Raw genomic sequence first — 24786 nt, 5'->3', positions numbered from 1 at the left:
TAACATATATTTAACTTAAAACAACGTGGTGTACGCACCCACAAGACATATGATTAAGCGGCGCATTGCGCAGATGCATAAGTTCAGCTGTAATCTACACATCGACGAAATCGCAGGCTTTCCCTTGCGTGCAACACAGGTGTACGTCAGGAACAGTTGACACGATAATCTGGGATACACGGCGCAGGTATACTGACTGCTTAATAAGCGCAGCAGGCAAAGCATAGCACCATCTGCTGTAACAACTGCGTTTGGCAGTTTGTTTCACTAGTTGACACTGCCCGAATAATGGATTTTAAAGTGAATTACTGTGACGGAAATTCTCTATTTTTTTTTTTCTGCTTCTGTTAACCGTGATACATAAGAAGGCGGTTTCAATTATGTTTGCAGTAATGCCGGTGTCACCTCGTGCAGTGTGATTGAGTAAAGAAAGGCACCGGGACATACTACCAATTTCAAGTGTATATACCAAGGTAATTTTCTTTTTCCTTTTCCTTTTTTTTTTTAAGCATGACACCAGTGTGAGGTTGAAAGAGTTGGTCACGAAAGGCAGCCCGGTTCGAATAACTCCCGCGCCGTTGGCGAATGTTTATATTTCTCTGTCCTATATACAGTGTCGGCGTACTAGAGAAATAGGGTACAAGTTAGTCGTCTGTAGAAGTTTATTTCACGACAGGGGACGCATTTTTGCGGCAATTTAAAAAGTGTCGCGCAGCGAAACGTCGGACTGCGCCGAGTCCGCGCGTTGCAGACGACTGAGCCAGCCGGAAAGAAAAAAAAAAAAAAAACATTTCCTGCTCCCACGTGACCACTCCTGCACCATGACGTCACGAAACATACAGCTCCTGGGAAAATGAAAGCGAAACTGATTCGTAAAGAGCTATTAATTACAATAAATTATTTGTGATGCTCTGAGGCTTGCCAAAATTTTCTCATGGTGTTGGTGTCCGTTACTTTCATTTAACACAAAATCAGTGAGAAGTTGGAAATGTAATGTCAGTACTCCTGTAAATATATAATGAGTGTTACCTGATATTCGCACGCTCGCTCATACCGCGCCTATGCAAAATGAAGTAGACTTGTGCATGTATATAGAGCAGCATTATGGCTGCAAGGCGCAGGGTACTATCAGCCTTTGCTCCAACGATATTTTCAAAACGCGCGCCTGCTGTCTACCACTCTGCCAATTCACAAGACGGCGGAAATCACATAACGGCAACAACTCATGAAGTCTGCAACTGCACGTAAAGTGCGAGACTCAAGTAAATGGAAGTATTAGTAAAGAAAAAAAACGAGAAACCAAGGCATCCACAGGACGTCACGAAGCTGAAGTGCGACGTCTAAATAGTGCCCTAACTAAGATGACTTCTAGACGACTGTTCTCCCCACGCTGCACTTTCACAATAATCACTTTCTAGCTCTGCATCGTTATCGCGTTTCGTGGGGGTACGAGCGTGGTTGCAATAGCGAGCATAGACAACGAGAGACAATTCTTGTTGCGCCGTTGTCTTTTTTTCTCGGGTGTGTGCAAAATGTGGAGAGGCATAGCACAAAAGTTGGTAACACTGGTGCAGAACACATGTCGTTCGATCGCGCGCGTGTAGCTACGTCGTGAGGACGTCTTGTAAGACGCGCTTTGCGTTGTTTTTCGTAATTAAGTTGTTGGACAGCGGTGTAAAAACTACCTCGAGTGGATATTCTTCCGTCGACACTGTTGTTCTTCCGTTGACACTGGTGTGGTTACCCAGTTTCGCGTGTGGTTTACGTGCACGAAGACTGCGTGCACCAGAGTTCTCAGCCGCTAGCAGTGACGGTGTGGTTAGCGCTCGCGGTCGCCGTAACAATGTTCACAAACGTCGACTTCCGTGGCGTTGCGCGGGGACAGTGTTCCGTCAGTAATTGCGAATGCGACGGCTACGCTCGCTCACCGTCCTCCGAGGTGTGCACTTCGCAAAATGCGACGCTCCAGTGCGGTTGGTGCTGCTACTGCGGCCACCCGCCAGTTTCTCACAGTCGTATTGGTGAGTTGCCCTTTGCGTATACTGTGTTTATTCCAGGAGATTGTCGCTTTTCAATGTTCTAAGCTGGTTAATATATGCGTGCGTTAAGCTCCTGTCGTACGCACTGGAAACACTAGAACGTACGTGTTTGCATAGTTTAGACAACTGACAACTTTAGAAGGAACGGTCCCTAACTAGTTTTGAAATGCACTGCACAATTATGTAAGAAATAGGCTTGCATAGGGTCTGTTTGCAACCAACAAAGGTTTATTTTTCGTTCATGCTATGTGTTCATGCATGCCCACTTTCACATAATTCACAATACCGTTTATTATGCATGCTGCTCTACCACAATTTCTTAGATGCACTATTTGCACAAAGGGCAGCATTTCAAATGGTTCAGTGTTTTAGCAATCAAAAAGCTGTGTGCCTCTTTTTTGTTTACTGGAGTATTCAACGGTCTTACGAGATTCAAGTCGCATTGCCAGGCATTGAACAGTAATTCCAATGGATGTGTTTTATATGTCTAAAAGTAGCTCAACAAAGATTTTATTTTGAGTGTCCAGGTATATGAAATAAAAAAGCACATTTGCACAAGATAAATGCACTTATTATAAGGTTCATTCGATTCAGCCAAGTTTCTCTGCACCTATTAATGGTGCACTGCACCAAGCCTTCAATTCACTGGGGTACAACCGTGTACGCTGCACGCCCATGCTCAATTGCATGGGGTGCAAGGCGAGGTGCTGCTGCAGTGCAGTGCACCCATGAACCTTGCAGTGAGTAGGTGCAGCCCGGTGCACCACAAGTGGCACCACCTGCACCTTTTCATTTGTGGTGCTGGGCACCTTTTCTAAATCAAACAAACCTATAGTATAGCATTTAGCTCAATGTTCACACGTCTGCACAGCTGCTTAACAGCAGTACAGTAAGCTTGTATCGTATAATATCTAACTTTTATATAAAATAAATATTTTGGATGCATATTTATTTTTTTCCCTTGCCCAGCGAGTAAAAATGATAGTGAAATATGCTTAGAACATTGAACAGTGAATGTGGTTTATGTCATTGGAGGTATTACTGTGATTGACTTTATTACCTGAGCTTTCCTGAAACCTGAATTATTCTGCCACTTCTTTCACGCACTGTATTGCAGCCTGCTCCTTGCTGCTATAGTTGTCCATGCAACATTAGTAGGTTGCAGAAACTGATTGTTTGCGCCAAATTCTGTCATAGAACTATGCTCCCGTCATGCACTTATTCCCACGTAATATATGCAATTGTGTGCTGATTTGTCTTGCAGTGGACATATATATAGGCTGATGATGATGTGCTGAAAAGGTTCTTGTGCGTTTCTGATGCCCGTACACCTTGATTAACACTTAAACTGCCATTTGTGGGCACTGCTCAGATATTTATCCAGAATTGTGATCGACCAGGATGTCTGCTAGTCGGCAGTCCTCGGACGTGAAAGGGATGTCCTGTTTTGGCATAAAATGTTCAGTCTTAAGTTGGATGTCGAGGCAACACTAGTGATGCCTTGTATGTATCTATTAGTTTGCTTGGTAAGGTTTTTATGACGCAAGCTTAGAATCTGCATTGTGAGCCACTGTGATGATCTTGCATACCATACTAGCCTGTCAGTAAAAGCAATGCTTGGTCATACAGCTATGCAGTTTGGCTTTCATTCCCATGCCTAACTACCTGTGACAACACAAGTACACCGTTTTGAAATCTTTCGGAAGCATTTCACGACCCACTACAATGATTATAGCACAGACTTGTTGTTTGTGGTTACATGTAAGCAGACACATTCTCCTGTGATCAAGCCTAGCTGTCAACATTTTAGCAGTAAGGTATGGGTATGGGTCTTTAGTTTTAGTACTACCACTCAGTAGAGCATGGGTAGCACTCTTTTTTTGCTGTCCTTTGTCTCGCTTCGCGCTGTTTAACAAGATGGAACATTTTAGCAGACTGAGGTGTGTTCAGGAGCACTGATTGCATCTGAAGTACCATATGTAGACAGAACAAATGGCTATCCGATGTTGGAGTTTAAAAAAACTGTGCCTATTCCACATTCCCAAAAAAACTTTACTCTGGCTTTTACATACATGACCAAAAGAGCATCGGTATGTTGTATGAATGTGTTCATTTGCACTGCTGCTTTATTTGTATAAAAGCCCCTGTCAACTATTGGAGAGCACATTTCGCATTTGCTAACTAGCCTTGTTTGTGGCTTTGGGTCCAAGGCTGTCTAAATAATCGGTCGTGCCAACAGAAGATTTGAAGATGTGCAAGTTGAGTCTGTGAAAACTGCTAAAGCTCACAGTTCGAGGCTCCCAAAATAATATGAAAAAAAAAGACATCTGCATTCAAACTCATATTGCTCCTGTATAGCATGCAACTGAAGGAGTGATGTTCAAAAGCTAACAGTATTCTCATCAGAAAACAATAAGCAGTACACATGGCAAATTTGGCTAGGAACATTTCATGGCGTAGTCTTATATGTTCTATAGCTTCAAGAAAACTAAGTACTGTACTTGAGCCTAATGCAAGCTGTCCTCTGTTTTCTGGCCAGTGCTTATTTAAGTGTAAATATGCTGTATATATAGTCTCATGTGTGTGACTTTGCCACGTAACATGGTAGCTGTGCAGGTATCATCTAATGAAACGTTAATGTTAGTAAGTGTGCTTTTTCATGTCACTACTGGCTGCGTAAACATGTTATCCTTTGCTTTTCAATATGATCTGTTTGAAAATGCATGACTTGGCTCATCTCATTTCACTTGGAGCTTCCAGGAACCAGTTTCTAGTGTGTGTTGTTGCAGCCATCATTTTTCTGAATTATGTGTGTATTTCATTTGAATCTTCCATTTGAGACTTGCTTAGGGTAGGATGTAAAACTGGGCGTGTTGGTCGATGTTTATCTTAACGTCAGTGCAAATGGGAACGACAACACAGAGAATAGAAACACACAGGCAAAGCACTTGTCCTGTATGTCTCTCTTCTCTGTGTCACCGCCCCATTTGTGCTGCCGTTATACTGTATTGCTCAGGGTGTGCCATTGAAAATAGCAGCAAGGGCCCATGCTCCTCACCTAAACCCTATAAACTGCAAAGATAGCTGGTGTGCTTCTTTTTGTAATGTGTCGACATGTAGAGGAAGCAATGTGACGAATAAATTATCATTTATTGGCTACAATGACAATTACCTTAAAGAAGGGCATAGGTAAAACAGCATGTTTACGACATCTAAAGCATCAGTAAGTATAAAGAATTGTTTACTGCCAAAAGAGAAACTAATATGACCTACAGACAGCCAGGACACTCACTGCCCACAAAAGAACATTCGCTTTAAACTCTGCAAAAGAAAAGGGGGGGGGGGGGGATTTAGTGGGAAAACTGTCAAGTTGGCACCACTGCCACTGAGTGCCATAAAAGGACACCTTCTTGAAACCGTCTTGGCGGACGAGTAGGCACATGTTGCAGCCATTTCCTTTTGATCATACATTCCTGTTGCCTTTGTAGATGCAAAGTGTACTGACCACCTTGTTCTGTACGTTGTTCATGGAACTTGAGGCACATTTGTTTGTTGACTCTCTCAATTAGGCTTGTTGCTTTTGACAGGGAACCCCCTACATCTGTGTGCTCTTGGACCTCCTTTTGTGCATACATTTGCATGTCGTTTTCTGTTATGAAACTAATAAGCTTGAATTCCATTCTGATTGACCTAGATGACATGGACTGTAGTCAGTTGGAGCCTGCTCAGATGAGTTTGGAAGCTGCTCAGCCACTATCATCCCTCCCATTCGTAATCGATGGTAAGCAGTTGTAGATCACGGTCACATACCAGTGCCCATCTCACAGCCTTACCTAGTTGTATGAAAAATTTCAGGGGCAGTGAGTCTCTTGGGACAGCCTGTGTCAGGTGATACACCAGTGGTGGAAGTGGAGAACATCAAAACAGAGCCAGGAATGACGCCCAAAGAAATCCTGCAACCACAACTAGTCCAGGTGGCAGCCTCGAAGAGACGTGCTCAGCCCGTAAGCTGCCTGTTGGAGTTCACATTGAAATAGCGGCACTCAATTTTTTTCTGGCTTGCCGTGGGCTTGTAGTTTTCTGAATTTCACATGTCATAAAATTTAGGCATGTCACCTGTGCTCTTTATTGCATGTACAGTGCTCAGCGATTGAAGCATGTTACTCAAACTGCATGGCAGCTGGCACTTTTTTTGTGGCACCGATGAGCGCTCTGTGATCACTGAGGGGCTGAATGCAGTCACAATGCATCACAAAGGCTCTCACTTTCATGTGATAGTACAAATATGCAATAGCTCGTGGCCAGCCCCCACCGGTGGTGGAAACGGCGCCGGCAGCCACGTGCTAAATTTCAATTGCTGAGCACTGTACAAGGCACAGGTTATAGCTCTTTCATGCTTTGCAGCAAAGCTCATGAATCTGGCTAGGTTTCCATGGTAAAAGTGCTGCTTGGCTGGTTACAGATAGTTCATACTGCCTGGCCTTTGGCGTCTAATTTTGTTGTAATAGCGTTTGTGTAATGGTAGTTGTAATACTATTTGCGTCTTAATTTTCTCGCCGGTTTTCTCAAGTTCCATGGTAAGACTTTGCCACAAAAAGTTGTCTCCGAGTGTGCTTGCGGACAACTTTCTGTGGAAGTGGAGGAAAAGTTGCGGAGGCAAAGTGCACACAAATAAGAGAGTTCCTGGAAAATGTCCCACATTCTCACTCCCGTTAGTTTAACCTGGGGCAGAGAAACATAAACATGTTATTTTCAACAGCAAAAGGAGACAAAATACCTGGTGCATGAGGTAATTGAGCGCACTGCTTTGGATTGCCACAGACACTGGCATTCTCATTTTATCTGCCTAGATGCTTGACTTTGTCTTCCACAACCCCTCTATCACCAATCTAGCACATTTACTATCAGGTATTAGCTTCCAGTTGGACACACGAGATGAATCCGTATGCTGTCCTAGTTGCCTTACATGCTGATCACAGCGACTTGAAGATTGCCACCTTCGTGAATGCCTCCATCCTTTCTGCTTGGGGTAAAACAACAGTTTATGGCTAATTATCACCCCCCAAAAAAAGAGAAAGAGGTGAGAAATTAAGCTCTGCCCGTGGTCAGACGCCATTCAGGTGGCTGTTTCTTCAGCAGGTGGAGGCCGTGATGAGCGAGAACCCTGATAAGCCATATAAAGTAATTGATGAGCAGCTCGAAGTGGCACGGTCAACAGCCAGGCTTTCTCTGCACGACGTCACCAGGTGCCACTCTTATTTAACTGATTTGCTTGCTCCCACATGGCCTACTCCACCCGAGAGTGGGTGGCAGTGAATTTCTGTGGCCACATCGCCCTCAATGTACGTCCTTATTCTGAATATAAACAAACTCCCACAGGATCCTAAAAACGCTCGAAAGGCTTCCACTGTGGAAGCAGTACCAAACATCAACATGTACTATCAAATCCAAACATGCAGCTGTTAACGAAACAGAATTCTGTCAGTAATTGAGCCTCAAAAGCGTTTATACAGCATCCTTAGAAAGCATGTAAAATAAACAATGCAGAAAGCTTTGAACGAATATATTGATTTTTGTTTCAAATATTGTTGCTATTTGGGAAGTTATCATTATGTCCTCAAATACTGCGCACCCAGTACACCACATTTTTCTGGTTTTTCTCTTCCACAATTGGGCATATGCAAAATCATCACACGTGCAAGCTACTCTGATTCAGTATCTTTCCCAAGCAACCCAAAATGCTGTCGGACTCAACCGGACTACTTGGCACAGTCACACATGTGCAGAAGTTACGTCCCCGTAGCTTTCCCTTCACTGCTACAGCAAGTTGTCGGCAAGTATAGTTACAGTATCGCAGAAGCCAGCATCGTCTTATGCCATCTTGCAGTAGTGCACTGATTCTATTATTGTTATATTTTTTCTGTGTTTTAGTGGAGATTTGCTGCCACAGATACTGCGTTTTTCAGACTGTAAGCTGCATCCTGTGTATAGTCCACATGAGTCACTGTCAGCTGTATTTTGTCTTCCCGGATAATCTGCTCCTGCTGCAACCTTCACCCAAGTGTTCATTCAAAGCTACGTGGTGGGTTAAGTAGGGGGAAACAATATATTGAGATGATAAAATATTTTTTCCCTAAATGCTCGTACTTTCTGCTGTTATCAGTGAGGACTTGCGTACGTGGTGCGAAGATTCAGCTTTCAGTGACCACATGTTGAAGATGGTCATCAATATTGACGCGTGTGCTCTAGGCAGACGACAACGACGATGGGGGCATTAACGGACTCCGTCTAGTGGGTCAGTGGGTTTTGGCTGACAACGAAGAAGACGTGTCTCTGTTCTGTTTTGCTTGAACAGGTTGTCCTGCTGTTCTTGAAGAACGTCTCCCTGTCCTCTCTTCGCATTGTACCGCGACAGTGGTGGAGGTGTGGGGTATATTGACCATGCCTGATGCTCCGGACTCCTTCTGGGAGTCGTTCATCTAGCCCGGACGCATTGTCACCAATTACGACCTCCATGCATCGCTTCAGTCGTCGACTGCTAGGCCTTGCCTCGGAGTTCCCCCTCTTCAACCACATCTTTCCAGGAACTCCACACATCTGGCAATGGCCGAAACCAGCCCACCGCAAGCACCCCAATGCAGCCGGTCTCCCAGTCAACAACAGGTAACTGTTCTTCATCCGCTGGTTCCCGATCGCTATCGCGGTGCAGCCTTCGAAGACATTGAAGACTGGCTTGACAAGTACGAGCGCGTTGCCCAGATTAACCAGTGGACTGAGCAGCAAAAGCTCTCCGACGTCTATTTCGCACTTGACGACAGTAGCCGTACTTGGTACGAGAACCGTGAAGCTAGCCTATCGACGTGGCATGACTTTCGGTAGAAAATCACCGATACGTTTGCAAGTGCCGACCGACGCGACCGCGCCCAGCAATTGATGGAGCTACGGGTGCAACAACCCAATGAGTCAGTCACAATGTTCGCCGAAGGCATGGCCTGTCTCTTTCGTAGAGCCGACTCGAACATGACCGAGGATAGGAAGTTACGCTACCTCATGCAAGGTGTAAAATAGCAGTTGTTCGCGGGGTTTGTGCGGAATCCACCAGTCACCGTCGCTGATTTTATCAAAGAGGCTATGGCTAGTGAACGGGCCCTTCATCAACGATACAGGCAGTACGATCAACTGTCTACCAGCACCGCAATCAATGCCGCCGCATTGACTTCAAAGTATCGGAGCCCCTTGCGTGAATTAATCAGAGAGATTGTCAGAGAAGAAGTTCACCGGATTCTGACACCGACACTGGATAGCCCTGTCGTGTCAATCGCCGAAGTGGTACGCGACGAAATCAGGCAGGCGTTACCGGCAGCTGATCTTCCCGACCACCAGCGTCCCATGAGTTATGCCGACGCTGTCCAATGTTCCCCACCCATTACACCCACACCCCCGTACAACCAGCTCCCGAGAGCCGCTCTTTGGTCGCCGCCGCAAGAGGAGGCATTGAGGCGCGCACCCGTGGTGCCGATGCAGTCATACCACCAGCCGTCATTCGCCGCACCTTGGACCACGCCGCAAAACGACCCTACGAGACGGCCACAATTTCAGAGATCCGACGTGTGGCGCACTGCCGATAACTGCCCTCTCTGTTTTAACTGCGGGGGTGCCGGCCATATTTCACACCATTGCTGGCATCGCAACACATCATTTCGACTTCTTTGTCCATGGTCTGATGGTCGACGTGCAGATGGCGACTCCTTGCTATGCCGCGAGGATGCTGCTTTTCAGGGACCTTCCATAGCACACCCGAATGACGAATCCGTGCCCAATGATCGGACTAATTTCAGCCATCGGTCGCGCTCTCCAACTCCTCCACGCCAGATGCCTGCTGGACGTACTTTTGCTAACTTTCAAGGCCGAAGGTCGCCCAGCCCCCGCCGGGAAAACTGAAGGTGGCAACCTCTGGGGGTAAGGTTGCAGACCCGCCGCATGAGAATAAAAAGCCCCCAACTCGCCCGCTACACAACCCCGAGACGCCGATAACCGCCGACCCTGAAGAAATTGTGAGCGCCGACCTTGATGTTTTTGTGGATGGGCAGCCAGTGACAGCGTTAGTCGACACTGGTGCTGACTTCTCTATAATAAGTCAGGAACTCGCCCTCCACCTGAGGAAAGTAAAGACGCCATGGACGGGACCTCACATAAGGACGGCAGGTGGCCAATTACTGATTCCTACTGGAAGATGTACTGCAAGAATTAATATTGGAGATTCTTCTTTCGTGGCCGCTTTCATCGTTCTTCCTGCGTGCTGTAAAGATTTGATTATTGGAATGGATTTCCTAAGGAAATATGGCACCGTAGTTAACATTCCAGACCGCATGTTGACGTTTTATAAGAGCCCTGGTTTAGTCCATTGCTTATCGCCGCAACACAATTCCTTTCGTCTAACAGAAGATGATGTCGTAATCGCACCTTGGTCATGTACTCTTGTTTCGGTGGCCTGTGATGTACCATTTCATTGCGAAGGAGTTGCCGACCAAATAACCATTCTGTTGCTTACTAGGAATTGTAAATGTCACCGACGGGCGCAAGAACCTATTGCTAACAAATTTTAGCACAGAGAGACGGCACCTTCCAAAAGGCACGGCTGTGGCTTATTTTGATGGTGTTGCGGATGTTCGTGGCTGCTGTTCACTGCTCAAAGAAGCGCCTACACAAGACCCAGCTCCTGTACTTGATGTCAGCAATGTTTTGCCACAGCACAAACAAGAACAGCTTCTTGCGCTATTGGCCCAGTTGGTCGACTGCTTTGCGTCGACTTCAAGTGTCGGTCTGACGCCTCTAACAAAGCACTGAATCATTACAGAGGATACGGCGAGACCAATTCACCAAAATCCTTATCGTGTGGCTCCCAGAGAACGTGAAGCCATACAACAACAGGTGACAAAAATGCTTGAAGACGACGTGATCCAACCATCAACGAGTCCCTGGGCATCCCCTGTAGTTCTAGCCGAGAAAAAAGACGGCAGCTTGCGTTTCTGTGTAGACTCCCGAAAACTAAATCAGGTGATGAAGAAAGACGTGTACCTGCTTCCCCGTATCGACGATTCCCTCGACAGGCTTCGACACGCACGTTACTTCTCTTCAATGCTCTTCAATGGACTTAAAGAGCGGATGTTGGCAAATTGAGGTAGACCCGAGAGACCGTGAAAAACCTGCTTTTGTGACGCCAAACAGCCTATACGAATTTAAGGTTTTGCCTTTCGGCTTGTGCTCTGCCCCTGCTACGTTCCAACGCCTCATGGATACTGTGCTTTCCGGTCTGAAGTGGAAAACCTGCTTAGTGTACCTCGACGACGTCATCGTGTTTTCCGCAACATTTGAAGAACACCTCGAACGGCTTGAAGCAGTTCTGCAGAACATAAGATCCACCGGCCTCACCCCGAAGCCGGAGAAGTGCACTTTGGCTTTGCTGTACTACAGTTTCTTGGTCACGTCATCAGCCACGCTGGTGTCCTCCCGGATCCTGCAAAATTACCGCTGTCGCACAGTTTCCCGTACCATCCGACAAAAAGGCTGTCCGGCAGTTCCTCGGCCTCTGCGCCTATTACCGGCGGTTTATTGGAGACTTTGCTCGCATTGCGTTGCCGTTAACTTGCCTCACGAGAGACGATGCTCCATTTGTATGGGGTGATGAAGAGCAAGGTGCATTTAACGTCTTGCAAGTCGTCTTCAAGCATTTTTGTCACCTGTTGTTGTATGGCTTCACGTTCTCTGGGAGCCACACGGTAAGGATTTTGGTGAATTGGTCTCGCCGTATCCTCTGTAATGATTCGGTGCTTTGTTAGAGGCGTCAGACCGACACTTGAAGTCGACGCAAAGCAGTCGACTGCAAGAGTTTGACATGACAGTCATGTACAAGTTGGGGGAGCGACATGTGGATGCTGACTGCCTGTCTCGATCACCGATAGAATCGGCTTCTCCACTCGAAGAAGAAGATAACAGCATTTCTTTGTGTACTGGACGCAGCCACCATCGCTCAACAACAATGGGACGACCCTGAGTTGCTTGCACTCATCAACTACTTAGAGGGAAGGTCTGCGAAAGCACGTAGAGTTTTCACAAGAGGACTGTCGTCGTTTTGTTTACGGGCCAAAGTCCTTTACAAAAGAAACTTTTCTTCTACCAGGTCCCCCTACCTGCTCGTCATTCCTGCAGCTCTTCGTTCGGAAGTACTTCAAGCCTGTCACAACGAGGTGACTTCTGGTCACCTAGGCTACACGCGAACATTGGGCAGAGTGCGGCAAAGCTACTACTGGCCGAGGCTTACCACGGCCGTGAAACATCACGTTCGCACTTGTCTTGACTGCCAGAGGCGCAAGTCACCTCCGACAAAACCAGCTGGCCTCCTGCAACCTGTCCAGGTTCCTCGAACACTATTTGATCAAATTGGAATGGATATCTTGGGCCCACTTCCTACTTCCACTGCGGGGAATCGCTTTGTTCTCATCGCAACTGACTATCTGACACGTTACGCCGAAACAAAGGCCATCCAGAAAGGCACAGCAGCCGAGGTGGCACGCTTTTTTATTGAAAATGTTGTGTTGTGACACGGAGCGCCAAGCGTCGTAATCACTGACAGAGGAACTGCATTCACGGCTGCACTTTTAGATCACGTCTTGCTGCTAAGTGGAACGGCTCATCGGAAGTCAACCGCCTACCGTCCACAAACCAACGGACTGACAGAGCGCCTAAATAAAACAATTGAAGACATGCTTTCAATGTATGTGGATGTCGAACATAAAAATTGGGATGACATCCTCCCTTATATCACGTTTGCGTACAACACGGCGAAACAAGAGACGACGCGCTTGACTCCATTCACCCTTGTTCACGGCGGGGATGTATGAATGATGTTGGATGCAATGCTTCCACACGAATTTGACGACATTGAAACGGACGCCGATGTGTTTACGCAACGCACCAAAGAGGCTCGGTAGCTCACGCGCATGCGGATCTGCCAGCAGTAAGACTATGACGCAGGCTGCTATGATGCTCACCGCAGAACCATAACCTATGAAGTCGGAGACAGAGTGTGGGTTTGGACACCCATACGGAAACGAGGCCTCTCCGAAAAGCTGTTAAGGCGATACTTCGGCCCATATCAAGTATTGCGGCGACTGAGTGATGTCACCTACGAGGTCGTCCCCGATAGTCCCAACTGTACGAGGCGCTGCCCGCACTGTCCTGAACTTGTGCATGTTGTACACATGAAGCCGTATGTGAGCAAATGAGTATGCGAGAGACCCTCACTTCTGCAAGTGACATTTCTGGTATAGCATCGGGACGATGCTCTTCTAGGGAGGGACAAATGACGTGCGTGCTCTAGGCAGACGACAACGACGATGGGGGCATTAACGGACTCCGTCTAGTGGGTCAGTGGGTTTTGGCTGACGACGAAGAAGACGTGTGTCTGTTCTGTTTTGCTTGAACAGGTTGTCCTGCTGTTCTTGAAAACGTCTCCCTGTCCTCTCTTGGCGTTGTACCACGACAATATCATCCGGGAATATTTATTTATTTATTATTTATTTATTTATTTATTTATTTATTTATTTATTTATTTATTTGTTATACATACTTTCAAGGCCTAGCAGGCACAACAGAAAGGAGTGGTGAAAATATACAATATTTGCAGTACAGAACAAAACAGAAAAATTAAACTAGAAGGCACTTTGAACAGCAATCTTGAAGTTAGTGGCGTCACAAATGGAGACTGTAGAGGCGGGAAGGCGTTTCCATTCATTGGTGGTTCTTGGCAAGAAGGAAGAATGGTACAAATTAGTTCGACAAGATGGCACTTCAATTTTGTGTTCATGGTCGATACGAGATGATATGTAACTGGGTGTGGTGAAAAGGTTTTGGTGAGAAGGGTTAAGGTAATATATTCTATGAAAAAGAAAGAGACGAGAATACTTGCGATGTGATGAGAGGTCGCATACACTGAATACATTTCCTACCACAACTGTGGGAGGCAGTGGGAAAGGGGAGCTGCCGCGGCCATGGTTTATTTCAAGCCGGCTAGCCACTGGTGCCAATGGTTCTCGAGAACGGCACGTAAGCTGCAGCCACTCGGGCCGAGCATGCTAGCAGTGTTCTTAATGTTGCTCTGCATGTAACTACATGTCCTTGTGGTGTCATCTTCATCACCGGCTCTGGACACTTTCTTTGATCAGGCATTGCAAGAAACTTGGAGTGTGGTAGCACCCTGTTTTGAGTTTTCACGCCCGGAACATGAAAGCATTTCTCCTTTATATGTGCACTAGGCCTGATACTAGTATAAAAAAAGATGGTCAGCCGTGAAAATACGTAGTTTGCTATTGTCGTTTCTCCATAGAAGCAAGATTTTAAGCTACTAAACATGTGTTAACTTACGACTGTAGCATTAAAAATGCAGCAATCTATATAGCATTCAAAATACTGCAATTTTAGGTATTGTTAAGTCGCGCTACAGCAGCTGTAACTACAGTGCATTGTTGTCTTGTATAAAAATCCGGCAGCCACATGAGGCCACAGTGGGTTTAGTATGCAATGAGAGGCTGCCATTCATATGTGCTAGACGTCATGCCATTTTTTGTTGTTAGCAATCTGTGCTGTGTTGTAACCATGAAATAATTTTGTGATAAGTGTCCACACGGTTTTCTTTAGACGAGCATGCTGGACTATGGCACATTCTACTGGAGCCTTGCCCTAAAGCTATCATTTAAGAGCATCAACAACTCTAGAACATTTCTGGAAATGGTTATGAATGTCTTTTTAAAAGTGAAGTTTTCTTTGAATTTTTGTAGGCAATCCAATTCGTTTACCAAATTTGTCTCGGCTGGTTCTTTCACAAAAGTCTTGTTTCTTGTGCATCTCTTGTTTATGATAAAAAATAGCTTGCTCATTGTTAAATACAATGCTTTGGTTTCAGGCTGTCATACATAATGATAGTGTAATCAACTTCGAAGTCAGTAAAAACCCCTCAAATTTGTTCCACAGTATGTTCTATAGATTGCGTGTTGTCTTCCATTGTTTGTAGATGTTTGCAGCAGTACGCTTTTTAAAGGACAAGTCAGTTGCTGTGGTGCCATTGGACTGGATAGAAGGAAGCAAGTGCCTGTGGCCACACCATCTGTCACCTCAGGACATTGCCGAGGCTGCTCAAGATGCCGAGATTCCAGATTCATCTTTTATTCGCCGCAACATCCACATCCTTAGACTTGATTGTACGTGCATTCTATTTGGCGATTGTTGTGGGGGCGCCATTGCTGTTACATAATACCATAAATGGATTCCTTTACTATTAGCTAAGTATGCTGGCTGTGTTGACCTTACTCATACCGCATTGCATTGCGGCCTAAAGTCTGCAGTACTCGTCACTAGTAAGTTTATTGATGCACTGCTTATAGAAAGCGCTTTAAATTAGAAATTCATTTTGAAGTGGTAATAAAAAATCTTACTGTTTTAGTGTAATTATTAAAACACTGGAAAACCTTAAAGATGAACACAGAGGAGTAGACGTGTGTTAATTCACAAGTTCAGTTTGTAGGGGCCCTGAACCACTTTTTATCGAAGAGGTGAAATGCATTTGAACTTAAAATAGGCTATTTCAAAAATACTTTGCTGCAAAAAGTATTTCAATGCGCTCAGCAGAACCGGAGTTATTGGCAATCAAACACGACCTTCTTGGTGCTTCCACTCCTTCTTCAATGACTTGTACTGCAAAGGCTACGGCGGAGCGGGGCGCGCCCACAACGCTCGGCCTCCTGAACATCACCGTGGCGCGAAGTTCAAATTTGATCTTGGATGTTAATGTAGATGCCACTACATCCGATTTTGGTCCCTACGATGCACCAAACGCAAGCCAAACGTGGTTGTCCTCAGTGAGCCGCAGTGTGCTTAGCCAGTGAACTCGTCACGGCACCCCACGGTGGCCGCATTATCTGTGCTACATAGCAGACCGCAGATACATGCCACTGTAGTGCATATGCCCAGCGTTTGCTTTGTGCTTAACAGGGCTTGAGTGCGTACTCACGCTCATATGCTCTAGTTTGACCAGGCTACTTGGTGCGGACTGGCCTTGCCCTTCAGCAGCTTGACTGACGGATAGTTAGTCAAGCTGCGATGCTTGTTGCTTCGACGTTGTTGATTTTATAATTAAAAAATTTTTGCTGAAAGTTGAAGCAACACCTTAGCAAGACAACGAAAGCAGTCGCAGACTGAAATGCAGGGTTATTTCGTACGCACACAAGCTTTCACATGGCTTAAAGAATGTTGCCAAGTGCTACGGAGTTGACGTCATCTTCTCTTTGCCCAATTAATTGTCGGCAATGAGTGCTAAGGTAAATAAAGAACTTAACAGTTCAATAAATTTTCTTAAAAATGCCTGTGGCATTGGGCATGTGACTGAGGACGTTGACTGCAAAGTTGGCATAGTTTATCAGCCACCACTGTCATGCAGAAAAACTTATATTGGGTAAAGCGGAAGGTGTGTCAACGTGAGGCTCAGTCAACACACACGATCGCTGGATGACGCCAAGCCGTCTCACCTAGCAGTTCATTGCTGAGAGTGTGGTCGCACTCCATATTTTAGTGACACCATGGTCTTATCGAGGCACTAAGCCCAGTGTGCGCATGAAATAATTGAAGCTTTTCACATTAGAAGGAAAGGGGAAAGGCTGTGTCAGTCAACCGTCAATTTGGGTATGGGACAAGAAATTTTAATATCTGATCAGCAGGTGCGGCAACGCAGGAGAGGAGGTGCCTGTCCTGTGTGTATTTTCTTCTTCGTCCTAATTGTGAGCACTGCATAGAAATTCACCATAAACGCTTACCAACTCGCCTAGTTTTCTATCCTAATGTCTACTTCAGACCTGCACCTCAACGCATCACATTTGTTGTTTGTAGGCAACCATGCGTTTCGTGTTAACCACTGTATTTCCTGAACATTTGTGCAGCTTCATATGACAAGGCGCGCACCTGGTTGGCTGAGCAGGACGCAGACAAGATTGAAGCATCCACCACTGACGAAGGTGAGGATACTTAACATTTGCACACTTATAGCTCTGAAGTGAAAGAAAAACGCTGCTGCTTGTTTATTATAAAATTTGTTTATTCGTTTCTTTAGCTTTTGTTTACCTAGCAATGGGTCGATGGGAATTGTGGAGTGGAAAAATAAAATTCTAGGCTTTTGCATTGTGACCTGTGTGGGGATTTCTCTGTTATAACCTTTATATGTGTACATGCTGTTCAGCTGTATTATGGCAGCATGAGACACGTTGCACCATAGTACACATTGGAAGTATCTAACAGAAATCTCGAGCTGTGTTGAATGTACACGGGCACATCACTGTGTGCGCGAAATCGCAAGTTTGTAAGAGGTACAAGGTATATAAACGTGACTTTGATAAATGAAAGTGTGCAAGGTAGTCTGATAGGCACATGGGCGCAGTTGCTGTGACGTCACAACCTAGCATAGCAGCATAGACACGTTGTCTGCAGAGTAAGTGGATATCCACTCTCGCTCACCAATATTTTTGCAGGCTATGTACTCACTCACACTAGTGCACTCACACTCATCCATACTTACGTTCCGGCTCAGACCCACTCCATCACTTGCCTTCATTCATACACGCATCCACTCACTGGCACTCACTCTCGTGCATACTCGCGTCCCTTCACCCCTGCAGGCATTCACTCAACTTCGTGCTGACATGCTCTCAAGCTCGCACTCACTGACTTTGGTTCATGCTAGCATTAGCCGGCACTCACTCTTGTTCATACTTTGCTCACGTTCACTCAAACATGCATGCACTCTCTCCTATTCACACTCGCGTCTGCTCGCACTCTTCACCACTCACTCTCTATGTTACACGTGTGAAATGAGTGGAGTGAGTATGATGCAATGCACTAGTGAGTGCATTGAGTCATGCTGTAGTGTGTGCATCTTTAATGCACAAGCAGTTCTGTCAGCTGGTGGTGTCTGTATCCCATTTTGTTGTTTCCTCGTGTGTGTTGCACACTTTGTCTTCCATTCTAACAGGTACATGAATAGCGCACTGACACACCTGTGAGCATGCTTCCTTATGCACAGGCTTCCAGGATTTCTCATTTGACCCTGCCCATTTTCTCAGCAAACTAAAGGTCGCTCATGTAGAATTAGGCTGACCCACAGTTTTTTTTTTGTTGCAGTGCATGGGCAGGTGCATGCCCCTTCACTGTGGTTAAGCAAGTGCAATAGCCTCCGAGCTGATACTGGCTCATCTGCTCAATGTGCACATTGCTACAGCTGCAATTGCCATGGCTGGAGTTGTCATGGCATTGACTGCACTTGCCACAAACGCACATGGAAAGTCCTTTAAAGCCCTGAACTGTCTTGCTTCATTCTACATTTTCAGCTCCTCGCAGAATCAGGGGTAGAACATTGCTGCTCATGCAGCCTTGGTAGAGAACCTGGAAACCTAGCTCAGGGGCTGCGGCATTCTGCTGCTAAGCACAAGGTCGTGGGTTCGATTCCCATCTGAGTAATCAAAATTAGTCTGGAGCCTTCCGCTGGCATGCCTCGTAATGCGCAGTTCTGGGACGTTAAACACCACAATTTAAAACCTGCACACGGCAGAATGCATGCCGTGTAATGAAACTGAAGCATTTAGGTTTCAGGAAAGCACGATTAGGTAAAATATAAAAAAATAATAAACACTGCACACTAGCGACCATTTGTTTTGTCATCTATATATTTAAGCATCCCTCTGTCAAAGCAGGCTGCATGAGCTTTGCAGTGTCTATACCAACTGCTAGGTTACAGCCAGACATGGGTATACAGTTAAACCTGCTTATAACGAACCTCCATATAACGAATTCCTGGATATAACGAAGCTTTTCTATTCCCCGCCGTTACTCCATAGAAGCACATGTATCTGAGACCTCTAAGTAACGAAGTGGCAACGGGAGACCTCCTCGAAATAATGAATTTTCTCCACCGACAACCTAGAGATTTCGCCCCAAATTTTTTTCATTTTTGCGCGAGCAGCAACCAGAAGCACCTTCTACGCCGCGACGGAATGCGAAGTGTAGACTTCACGGCGACTGTGAGGCGAGAGTGAGCGCACGTGTGCGTGCGTGTGAGCATGCGCGAGGCAGGCCTGCATCCCTCGACACGGCAATCTTGCCATGTCAGGCGTGACCTTTCCCCCTCCCTTCGTTCAAACCTGATCCCGCCGCTTGCTGCAGCTGGCCTAGCCCGCCAAGCCGGCACTCTCCTTTTCCAGTTGATGTTGCCAAAAGAAAAAAAAACTTTTATTTTTTTTCTCAACCCGCTGGCAGCGCCACTCTTTGGTTACTGTGCAAGTCTCTGCGCTTCACTTCACTAACCTGACACTAGATGACACTATACGACACTACGATGCCATCGTGTCGCTCGCTCTTCGTTTCCAACACCTCGCGCTTGTGCGAAACAACACGCGTCCATGCATCCAGCGCCTGGTGTGACATTCCAAGGATGAGTGCTTTGACGAAAACGGAAAACGGGTGCATGTTACAATCGAGGGCACGTTAGAATCGAGTAAATACGGCGTTAAGCGTTTCTTTTTCGAATTTCCGTGCCGAACCTGCATATAACGAAATCCTCTTTATAACGAAGTTTCTCGGGAATTCCTCAATTGCGCTATATCCAGGTTTAACTGTACGTTCCAAATATGCAAGAATTTGAAGCTTACATCTTTTCATCATCTTGAGGCTATTTATATTGCTTATATACCCTTTCATGAAAAGCTTGACTGGCACTGAGATGCCAAGGGAGCAGGTACTCCAGTGCCAGCCCTCTTCAAAAAACCAGGTGTCCCAGTGCTGTGGAAAGGTCTATAGTATACAATAATGATCTCTAGCATGGAATGAGAAACAATACAGGAAGTGGGGCATGACACATGAAGTGAATATGGAATGTCGCCCCTCTCTGCATGTTTAACCATTTAGCATTAAATAAAATCTCACCATACCAAGTCGTCCTGCAGTCTTTGCTACTTTAAAAAAAACTATGTAGAGTTGACATGATGTGGTTTGGTGAACACAAGTGCCCTTCAGAAGGAATGCTTGCTGGCAAACATTGTAAATTAGCTATAAAATGCATTTTACTGTTGTTGGCTGGTTAATAGTACAGTGCTTAGCAATTAAAACAGGATACTCTGAGCATGTGGCTGCCAGCACATCTTGCGCCACTGGTTGGCACTGAGGACACTGAGCTGATGGATTTTTGTGGCACATTAAAGCAAGAGTCTTCGTGATGCATTGTGACTGCATTCAGCTTCTCAACGATTACCTAGCACTCACCGATGGCACAAAACGTGCCAGCCATCATGCAGTCCATGTATCACATTTCAGTCTTTGAGCACTGTACATGTCATCTCCATAGTAATACCAGTGTGGTGAAAAGTTTTAAAATATCTTGTTCAGCCTCCCATAGTGTCTCCAATGAACTCTGCTTTTGCTATGACAAGAGGATATGTTCAATACATACAATATGTAATAAGACACGGCGTATTGAGTGGCTATGATATGTGGCGGTGGGAGGTGCGTGAGAAACACGTTAAGCAAGCACCTGAGAGCCTCGTAAACCATCCACAAACAGCAGCAGCAGGTGTGAAATTTGTGGCTCATATTCTAACGAATGGCATTGGTTACGTTTGTGGTGTGTGTACTTTTCAGATACTTATCAAATGCTCATCAAGTGCTCATCAAATTTTGCAAGATTTTTGTCATGTCATCACATCATGGCTAACACCTGTCTTTTTCATCCATGCCAACAGCACAAAAAAAAGGGCATAATGTTTCTTTTTATAATGTGCATGCTAACAATGTCTTGCATAAATGTAGTAGTTTTTGCTATTGCAGTTCAAATTGTGCTGAAGGTACTAAAATTCCTGAAATAACTTATTTTCAAGTTTCTGTGGTTTCTCTCCACCTTGTAGCAGCAGAGGTACTGCTGCAGATTTCTCACCGTTGTCACTCACTCTATGCGTCCTGCTTTTGCAGGTGTGAGCCGTAGCAAGTACCCCAGGATGGCTTTATCTGGTGGCAGAGGTGAAGAGAGCAGGTTGAAAGACTTGCCACATAAGCATTCAAGGTAGCTGTCTAATTGTTACAGTATAGTGTGCCCTGTAGCCACTTTCAAAGGCTCACTTGAGTGCCACCATTGCGAGTTGTTAACCTATTGACAAAACGAACATTTGGTGCCTAATTTTGAGGCAACGACATGGGCGTACAGATGCATTTAGCATTTCGCCAGTATGTCAATTTGTAACGACCAAAAGTGTTGAAATGTTCATACTCCAAGATGGTGGCTATGAGACGGAAGCTAAGACTGTGTACAAACCTTGAGGCATAAAACGAGCAATGATGAGCCCAGTAGGTTTGTTCTTGGGGGCACGAGAACTTCCCAGTAAAAGCTTTTCGAATGTTAAATCATCTTATTTGCCCACAAAATGCAAAATGCCGAATCAATAAATGCAAATCTCCAGTGCCGCTTATTGCTGCCTGTGATATGATCTGCAGCAATTAAAATGCTGTTTGGTCACTACAAAAGCTGCAAAACGTTTGGCACACTCAAAACATTGTACTGGATACATTGCGTACATACTTATATGCAGTGAAACTGCATATAATGTGTGAATTAGTGTTTGAGGTCTTCCGTCGAAAATTAACAATACTCTTCCTGAGCAAATACAGTTAAACCTTATGTAATGGTCTTCAACGTGATGAAATCCTTAATGTGAAAGATCTCTTTTCATAACTTGATGTGCATGGAACTATTCTATTTTTAGCTGCATTGTAAGGCAGTGGGTTTATCTGTGATTTCAATGTAGCAAAAGTTAGTTGCTGGTGCAAAGGGAGGCCAAGACATTCACTGGAAGCGATATCATAGACCCCAGTGGTCAGTCCAATTGCGGAGACATCGCACTTGGCATCCAAATTGAGCGTTCTGCAGGAGTAACATTAGCTCGCTGCACTAATGTGTGCAGTATGTACGAAGCATGGACTTTCTGTAAGCATTCAGGGTGGCATGCCATAGACGGTTCTGCCTACGGCAAATGGTGTACATACATTGCATTAACAAGACAATGGGATAAGACATGACGAGACAAGCCAGAGTGAGTCACAATTAAAATTTCAGGATGCGTACAGTGACGCTTAATTGACCAATTTTCTGTGAACATTCAATTGTAGAGACAATCGATACACCTCTCAATGCACAGTGCAAATACTGCACTGTTTATAGGTCAAGCCATCCTCAGACACGGGCCTGGACCTCACACTGTCAGGGTTCGGACTCCGGCGCCAATTGCGCCATTTTGATACAAACCCAGATTCCTGTGCTGAACTGCGCCAAATACAGAAAATGGACCGAAATTGTGCCACGCTGCACCAGAACGGCTTCGGCATGTGTGAACTGGCAGTGGCCGTGAACAGCGAGCAGATTCGTTCTTCGAAAAAAGAGTGTGGCCGTTCACATTTCGCAGACCGCGCGACGGCACTTCCCGCACAGTTTCTCGTGATTCTCGTGCTTTTAACACTGGACTTTCGGCGCTTCCAGCAAGTGGCCAGCACGTGCGCGGCCACTCTCGGCTGTTGTCACTGCTGTCGGAACGGCTAGGGTGGCTATATTTAGAGTGTACTAGAATACGGTTGACTGGGCCAAGTGGTGCGGCGCTCCCTAGCTGAGGTACAAGATAACGAAAAGAAGGCTTAGGGCACCACGAGCGAACTACAGATATTAGGGACGCGCACATTGCCGCGGGTTCAGCGGGCGGCCGTCTCTGTCCCCATGGCAAGTATACCGTAAAATATTCCAATCTGTTTTTATGCCCACATCGGCGAGGCCTGAGACATTTTGACATTTTGCGGAAGGCTAATTGCAAATTTGGAATAGAAAGTCGCAGTTTCGCCCAAAAGGCGAAGCATCGATTGTGATAGCAAATTAGTAGACATCTATACGAAGTAAGGATAGTAGTTTTATCGGCCGTATAAACTTGTAAACATTCGCTTACTAACTAAATTAACAAGCATGGCATCACGCGAACACAAGCAAACATGAACACGTCTCACTCAATGACCACGGAAACTGGCTGTCTAAACGCTGGAGTGAGAAAGCGCGGCAGCAGCAGCGAGTGAATTGACCTTCATGCTGCCTCTCGCTTCAATTTGAGCTAAGCAGCGAAAACACAGTACGCACGAAGCTATGAGTACTTGCACTCTGTCCCCATCGCAGATAGCTTCCACGATAGAACCTGTGCTGCCGCGCCATACACAGCAGCCACCGGAGAACACCCCCTCCCTCCCCTGCAACCCCCCCCCCTGGTGCCTTGCATGCGACCGAAGACGGCGCACTTCCTCCCTTGCACACGCGAGACTGCTGCCATCCTTTGCTCACCCTCGCACGCTTTCACTCGCACATACAGCATACAGCGCACATCGACGATGTTATCGCCCCTGGACTTTGTACAGTTTAGACCTCTTATAATGTAACTGCTTATAGTGCAGGACCGGATATAATACGGTCTTTTCAGACTCCCGTTAATTTTCCCATAGCACTCGATGTATACGCGTATCGCTTAGTGTAGTTGCGGGACATGAAATACCGGTTACAGTGTGGCTGCCTGGAAGTTCAGCAGTCAACCTAGACGGCAAACGCTCCCCTCAAGCCACAAATACCACATTTACTTGAATCTAACGCGCACTTTTTTCCCTATAAAACAGGTCCAAAAATTGCGCGCACGTTAGAATCGAGTGTGACCCTAAATCTGCGTTACCATATAGCCGTCGGCATTTCAAAATGCCCGCCTCACACGCGCATCGAGCCTAGCTACTCTCGAGCCTAGCTACCGTAGCTTCCTCCATGTGCTGCAGTACACGTGCTTAGGCAATAGTCTACCGTCTGTCTTCACGTTCTCAGCGTCTGTTCTATCTATCAGCATGAAGTGCCGAGTTCATCATGATGCCGCATTTAAAAGGAAAGTGATCACGTGTGCGGAGACGAACGGAAATCGGGCTGCATCTCGGGCATTCAGAGAATCCGAAACTTGTGTTCGGGACTTGTGCAAACAGAAGGAGAGGATTTTTTCCAGCAAAGCAATGCGGAACGGTTTCAGTGGACCGAAGCAGGACGTAATCTGCGACGATCCACTTTGGCGATATGATCGCCTTGGCCCTATCGTGAAAGCAATCTGCGACAGGGAAAGTCCGCTGTGCGCTGTGTTTTCGCTGCATGTAGGTCGCGTTGAAGCGAGAGGCATGATAGCACGAAGGTCAATTCCCTCGCTGCGCTTTGTCACTCGAGCGTTTTGACAGTTCGTTTTCGCGGTCAACGAGCTAGATGTGTTCATGTTTGCTTAAGCGCGCGTGACACCGTGCTTGTTAATTTATTTAGTAAGTGAATACGGAACCTAGAGTACGGTGACAGCGACGGCAGAAATGTGCCTGGAGTGTCCATTATCGCAATAAAATAGCTGTTTTGGTTATAGTGTGGTACCGCTTATAGTGCGGATATTCGCGACTCCGGCAACTTACGTAATAAGCAGTCTACACTGTACAGAACATCACGGCGATGATGACGGCAGAAATGCGCCTGGAGTGTCCATAAAATTGATATCGCAATAAAGACAGATTGGAATAGATTTACGTTATACCAACCTAGGGTTGATTGCGGCTCTCTGGGTCTGCGGTGAGA

At 45.9% G+C, this 24786-nt stretch overlaps 1 protein-coding gene across 4 annotated transcripts in view; it reads left to right on the top strand.

Moving 5' to 3' along the window:
• Positions 1 to 1581: 1581 nt before the first annotated feature.
• The window catches only part of LOC119463590 (uncharacterized), a 112872-nt gene continuing 89667 nt past the window's right edge, over positions 1582 to 24786 (top strand). For all 4 annotated transcript variants that reach the window (XR_007463556.1, XR_007463557.1, XR_007463555.1 and 1 more), the window contains exons 1-6: positions 1582 to 2021; positions 5734 to 5820; positions 5895 to 6043; positions 15109 to 15295; positions 17027 to 17101; positions 21096 to 21186. Coding sequence is in view for 1 of the 4 variants with exons in the window: in XM_037724419.2 (XP_037580347.1) it covers positions 1844 to 2021; positions 5734 to 5820; positions 5895 to 6043; positions 15109 to 15295; positions 17027 to 17101; positions 21096 to 21186 (767 nt within the window). In the remaining 3 variants the exon portion in view is untranslated. The remainder of the gene's footprint in view (positions 2022 to 5733; positions 5821 to 5894; positions 6044 to 15108; positions 15296 to 17026; positions 17102 to 21095; positions 21187 to 24786) is intronic.

This window comes from Dermacentor silvarum, chromosome 9, assembly GCF_013339745.2.
Source record: "Dermacentor silvarum isolate Dsil-2018 chromosome 9, BIME_Dsil_1.4, whole genome shotgun sequence".
Classification (NCBI taxonomy): domain Eukaryota; kingdom Metazoa; phylum Arthropoda; class Arachnida; order Ixodida; family Ixodidae; genus Dermacentor; species Dermacentor silvarum.
This window is presented reverse-complemented; position numbering and strand designations above follow the sequence as displayed.